This window comes from Hippocampus zosterae, chromosome 10 (assembly GCF_025434085.1).
Source record: "Hippocampus zosterae strain Florida chromosome 10, ASM2543408v3, whole genome shotgun sequence".
Lineage (NCBI taxonomy): Eukaryota > Metazoa > Chordata > Actinopteri > Syngnathiformes > Syngnathidae > Hippocampus > Hippocampus zosterae.
Genome location: NC_067460.1, coordinates 11,870,146 through 11,876,145, shown reverse-complemented (window position 1 = coordinate 11,876,145; position 6,000 = coordinate 11,870,146). Strand labels below are relative to the sequence as shown.

Genomic DNA, 6,000 nt, shown 5'->3' with positions numbered 1-6,000 from the left:
TTTGTGAAACCTCGTCCACAGAGGACATCCCCATAAATAAGAAATGCTTCAATTAGCATTTGGAATCATCAAATTTAATAATACATAATAAATACAACAACCGGGACCATCCAAGCTTTGTACAACATGAACGGCGGGGTCCGAAACAGTGTCAGCAAGCGACAACAGGGACCAACATTGTGTCGAGCCACTTGGAAAGAGGACACAAGTATACACGGTAACACTTTAAACAAGGGTGGGGTACCTTTGTCCTATCAGGGCTGCCTTCACTTTTTATAAAATTTGATTTTATGAAAAATAACACAAAATGTGAAAAAAAAATCTGTTGAATTAAAATTTTATGCTGATTCCAAAATTGCAGTCAGTTTTTTTTCCCACGCATGTTAAGATTTTTTACTCTGCAGTTTGGCAGATAAAAAAAAAAAAAAATTCCAGTGTGTTGCTCTAATAAAACTTTTCATCTTATCACGATTAGATTTTTGTGTAGCAATGCGGCAACTTATTTGTGCAGTCACAATTATGTGCGGTGAGAGGTGTGTGCAGCTCCCAATAGGCATTAAGAGGATAAATGCTGGCTTTTCGCTTAACCTTGGACATTTTTTTCCCCAAAGATTGTAACTACTCCATTTCAGTGTTTTACGCAGATACATACACATTGTGCATTCCATAGCTCAAAAACTTGACTTGGAGGAGAATAACGGAAGTCACTTTTGGATTCCACATCCAAATTGGGGACAAGATTAATATTGTAAACATTGTATGTTTGACAAATTTGATTTGAGGAAAGGATTGAGCTGTAATCTAACGACCAAAAGGTTGTAATCGTATGAGAATAAAATTGTGATACCCTCAGAATAAATTCACTATTTTATGTGACAGAAATTGTCATGCCATGAAATTGGTCATCATTTTCTGAGAACCAGGCTGCAATTTTGCAATATTAAAGTCCTCATTTTTTGGAAATTGTTGGAATTTTACAAAAAAGAATTACAATTGTAACAAGATTCAAGTCGTAATTTGATGAGAAAAGTTGCAACATTAGTAGACTGAAGTTGTCATTTTAAAATCGTGATATCATTTTTCTGGGTTTGCGTGATGTTAGGCACAGTGATGTCATTTTTAGTTTACAGCAAGTGGCAAAACGGCCGCCCTCCGAGATGGTTAAAACAATTGATTTTGGCTACTTAATTAATATTCTACAAACGCAGTATTAATCAAAATAATGTGTTTAGACTAGTGGGGGCGCATAGAAGCATAGCATCAATATTGACAAGGACATTTTGGACTTGACTTCCCATTTAAGTGTTTTTACAGCAGGTTCTCTCTTGTTTGTTTGTCAGATTAAGTGAAAGATGAGAAGAAAAGAGAGCTACTGACTGAGGCCAATATAATTACATCTCACCAAAAATAAAAGGTAAATAAAATCATTTGTACCTCAGTGACTTTAAAAAGTCTAACTGGAGGTGTGGTACAAATACAGTTAGCTAGGTTGCCCACCCGTGCTTTAAAGCATCCAACCATCTGTAGGCCTCCACATCAAACAAGGCACTACATGAGGTCCTAGACTCTTTTGCTTCCTAATGATTGCGAGGCGGCTTTAAGGCAGTGGTTATCCTATAAACTGTATGTTTTCCATGAGCATAACTATCTCGGACTGTGTGGATTTCTGTAGGTAGGCAACAACAAAGGCTTTTGAGTGACATTTTGAGGCTGTTAGGCGACGCATTAGGAAAAAAGGATCAAGTTATCAGGTGACTGCAGAACTTGCTGATGAGCTGATCATTTGAATCAGATGTGTTGGAGGAGGTAAACATCGAAAACATGCAGCATAGTGCCCCTCGTATACCGTAGTTGGTGACCCCTGAGCTAGACTTTAGCTTTATGCTAGCTTTACCCTCATGCTGGCTCTTCTGTTTCCCCTGTTTTGATGTGAAACAAAGCTAGCTAGCCATCCATCTCTTGTGCAAAAATTAAACAAAACAGTCAATCGCATGATTTGAGATTTTACAGTAAACTGGGGGCATGTTGAAGTTTTATGTTAGAAGATCATACCCATGGATCCCATGGCAGGTTTAGCAGAACACAGGAAACAGGTTTAAAATGGACACTTTTACCTTAAATGTACAACTAAAGAACATAACCGGCATTATAATCACAGAAACAGAGTCAAGCTGTTAATCCTTTGCACAGGAATTAGTCGTTTTTACATTAATTGTTCAAAATTGTTGTGCTAAACGTGCTAGTTAATATTAACACTAGCTTTTTCTTTCTGTCAAACAAGGCTAAACAATAAAGTGTTCAATAACAATATTTCCTTCTTTTTGTCCATCAATTTCTTGGATGAGTCAAATAATATGTATGATCGTGATTTACTGATGTGAAGGAGCTTTAATAAACACTACTCATTTCGAGATGATCACACTAGTGTAGTAACTAGCCAAGTTTCGCATAAACAGGGTTTATAATACAAAGTAGTTCGTTTTACATAATAACTGATACAGCACATTAAGAGGGTCAAATTGTTCAGTTGTTGCTAAGGAATTGTTCATTTTTTACAGTAATTGTTCACATTTAGGGTCACCTTTGAGCTAAACATGAGCATAATGCTAGATTTAACGTTCATCCAATCTTTATGCTCAACAAATCTAATTAATTGAACCAAGACAAATTTAGCACACTAATCCGTTCTCTTCTGTTTTTTTTTTAAACCAGGCTGATCAATGTTATGTAAATGATATTTTGTGACCATATTTCTTAATAAAAACAACAGAGAAAAGAATAGATCAAGATCAGCTATATGAGAATAAAACATTCCCTTTTTTTGTTAGCATTTATGCTAACTCCAAAAACATCGAAACTGACATCAACTCAATAATGAACATTGTTCAGCTATCATTGGACTCAACTTTACACCACGGCTAATGCCTAAAGATAACTGCTGTCTTGACATTTACACAGACACAGACGGGCGACTTTTCATCGGGTGACAAAAAAATCCCTCTTTATCAGGCACAACGTGCTTTCAGAACGGCTCGCATTAAATTTCAAAAATTACGTTTTAAAATTCTAAGAACAGAGTCATAATTTAGCCAGTTAATATCTAAACACCCACTTTGACAAACCGCACCATGTCTGAAACAAGTCTCTCTGGAGACCTGATAATAAAAATTGCTAATACAGTACTATATACATGCACATTTGTGAAAAACGCATATGGTTAAATGTCGCGAGTGTACAACATCAACCCTCTTTAAAAAAAAAAAAGAGAGATTTAATATGTTAAACTTCTTTTCCGATAATTATTTTATATTTGTATACGTTCTTAATTACGTTTTGTTTTCCATGATACTCGACTTTTTTCCCTCCTACAATTATGAAGTTTTACGAATTTAATGCGCATTAAACTGACCACATTTGCTCATAATTTAACTTTCTTTTTATAAAATGCTACATTTCTCCTTATGAAATTTTGATAAGTAGACTTATTCTTTAAAATTATGACAAAAGTACCACTTTGTCATGGGAATTTGACTTTTGCCCTTTTCATCGTGAAATTGTCGCATATCAACAAGCAGTTGGTTTGGTTCTGGATTCATGGACAGACTTCAAGGTACTCACATAACCAAAAAAACTTCAATCATAGCTCACAAATATGTTACAATAACAAAACAGTGTGAGGGCAATCTTCAGTTTTGTGGGCCGATGACACCATACAGCTTTGATCCGGTATCCCTAATAAAGTGGCTCCCGACTTCAACTCTTTTTGTTTTGTCTGACATTCACGTGTAATCCAACAGCATCAACTGTAAATATTAGTGATTGGGAGATGAAATTGCAATAACAGCTGAACTATGACCCAGAACGTACGTTTGACTCTGAAAGGGGGCATTATTGCAAAAAATTGGCTTTTCCTTTCATAACTTTGCTGCTGTGAATCGGGAATTTCTCCATTGCGAGACCAATAAAGGTTTCTTATCTTATCTTTTAATTGCCGAAAATGTGCCTGTAAGCAAGCTGTTTCGATTTTGGCTTGCCTATGATGTCACAGTGTTTGGCGATGTTTTTGCTGCAGGTGCCACGTTCATAAATCTACATACCAATTCAGTGGTCCCCAACCACCGTTCTTCAGTATGGTGATTAATTTCCAATTGGGAAGATACGTCAGAAACTCAATTACTCCACTCTCACCCTGCATTGACAAAAGTTTGCCAGTATGTGAAAAATTAGTACGACAATGAAACTGAAGGAAAACGACTTGGGGACTAACGGTACTTAAAGGGCGCTCAGATGCGCTTGCTTTTTAATATGGGGCTCAATACATCTGCAACTGGTCCCTATGGAAATGCAAAGCTCTAGTTGGATTGGCACACCCCACGGGAGAGAGTGGAGGGGTGAACAGTGGCTAATTTGCATGACACAATCATTTTTTTATTTGGGGGAATCTGGAATCAAACAAGTTACAGATATGACATTTACACATCTGGGAACTGCTTTAAGTTAGGTCAAAATGGCATGATATGTCTTCGATAAGATGACTGCAGAGTAAAAAGGGTCATGACCATCCTCCTTTTGATTGGCGGCACAACATAATACACACACACACACACGCACACACACACAGTCGCGCGGGCGCACAACATGCCACTTTCAGATTGGGTCCACAGTCAAACATCTCAACCAACAAGCACGTGAGTGGGACTAACGACGGGAAAGAAAAAAAAACGGAGATCGAACAAGGCACGAAATAGTCTGTAAAAGAAAGAAATTGTACAGAAGTTTAGGTCCCAGCAGTCCAGGAGACAGGAGACTGGGACTCTTCTCAACACGAGCCAAGCCAGTCCTAATTTCGCTTCCTCTCTAAATCATCTTTCTCCCTACCCCGCCAACCACCAAACAATGATCTGAATCAGAGTTAGACACCACCAGCCTTCCTTCCACACTTTAGATGTAATACTCCTTCTTCTCATCCGTGTTGGTGTGTCCGCCCTCGGCGTTGATGATGGCCGTGTCGGCGTCGGCTGCGTCGTCCGCCCCTTTGGCTTCGTGCGTGAAGTAAGTGCCTGCGCGCAAACAAAAAGAAGAACACACTCGAGAAGCCTCTCAGACAACAACAAAAGACACTCGGGATGAGTTCATGGTCAAGTGTGATTGGCCGCATTTTACCTTTGTGTCTGGCAAAATACCGGCCGAGAACAATCAGAGCGCAGAGGATGGCGAACATCACCACGGCAACCACCCCGCCGATGACAGCATGGTCGAGTTTGGGTGGCGCGCCCTCACCGGCTCGGGAGTCTGAAAACAAGAACATTTACATGTAATCGTTTGACAACAAATAGAGATACAGATGTATACAAACTTTACTGTTTGATCCATTGACTCCATTTGAGATGTCATTAGGAAAGTAAAATGTCGCAGTAGCATTTCTTACTATGCACACAGTAAATGCCAAAAGACTTATTAAAACCGTTTGTGTACTAGCCAATGAGTGATGCTCCACATATTTGTTGATATCTGTGTTTATAACCGAATAAGGTGATGTAACATGGGTTCGTTGCTGTGTACATGTTATATGCATGCTGCTTCCGGTTGATGATGCTTGTGGCATCGATGCATCAATACAACAGTCAATTATTTGTGTCTTTTCGCTCTCCATGGCAGGGCTCAGTCCATTTGCCCCATGAAAAGGAAAGATTTACTGCACATTTGCCACAAAAGTACCAAAAAAAAAAAAAAGAAACCTGACAAGTGCAGTATTTTCCACACTCCGAGGTGCACCTAAAAGCATTCAATTTTCTCATAAGGCGACAGTGTGCCTTACAATACGATGCGCCTTATAGATGGATCAATTTTCTGAATTTGTGGACGTAGTATTCTAAATGTTCTGTAAAGCGCTTTATTACAGCTGCAGCGGTTGTGAAAGCTCTATATCGGGGGTCTCAAACTCAGTTCCTGGAGGGCCGCTGTCCTGCATGTCTCCCTGTTGCAACACAACTGATTCAA

At 38.8% G+C, this 6,000-nt stretch overlaps 1 protein-coding gene across 4 annotated transcripts in view; it reads right to left on the bottom strand.

Moving 5' to 3' along the window:
* Positions 1-2,577: 2,577 nt before the first annotated feature.
* The window catches only part of cadm1b (cell adhesion molecule 1b), a 157,795-nt gene continuing 154,372 nt past the window's right edge, over positions 2,578-6,000 (bottom strand). For all 4 annotated transcript variants that reach the window (XM_052077527.1, XM_052077529.1, XM_052077528.1 and 1 more), the window contains 2 exons: positions 5,164-5,292; positions 2,578-5,060 (listed from right to left, as the gene is read on the bottom strand). In XM_052077527.1, coding sequence (XP_051933487.1) covers positions 4,942-5,060; positions 5,164-5,292 — 248 coding nt within the window. In that variant the 3' untranslated portion in view covers positions 2,578-4,941. The remainder of the gene's footprint in view (positions 5,061-5,163; positions 5,293-6,000) is intronic.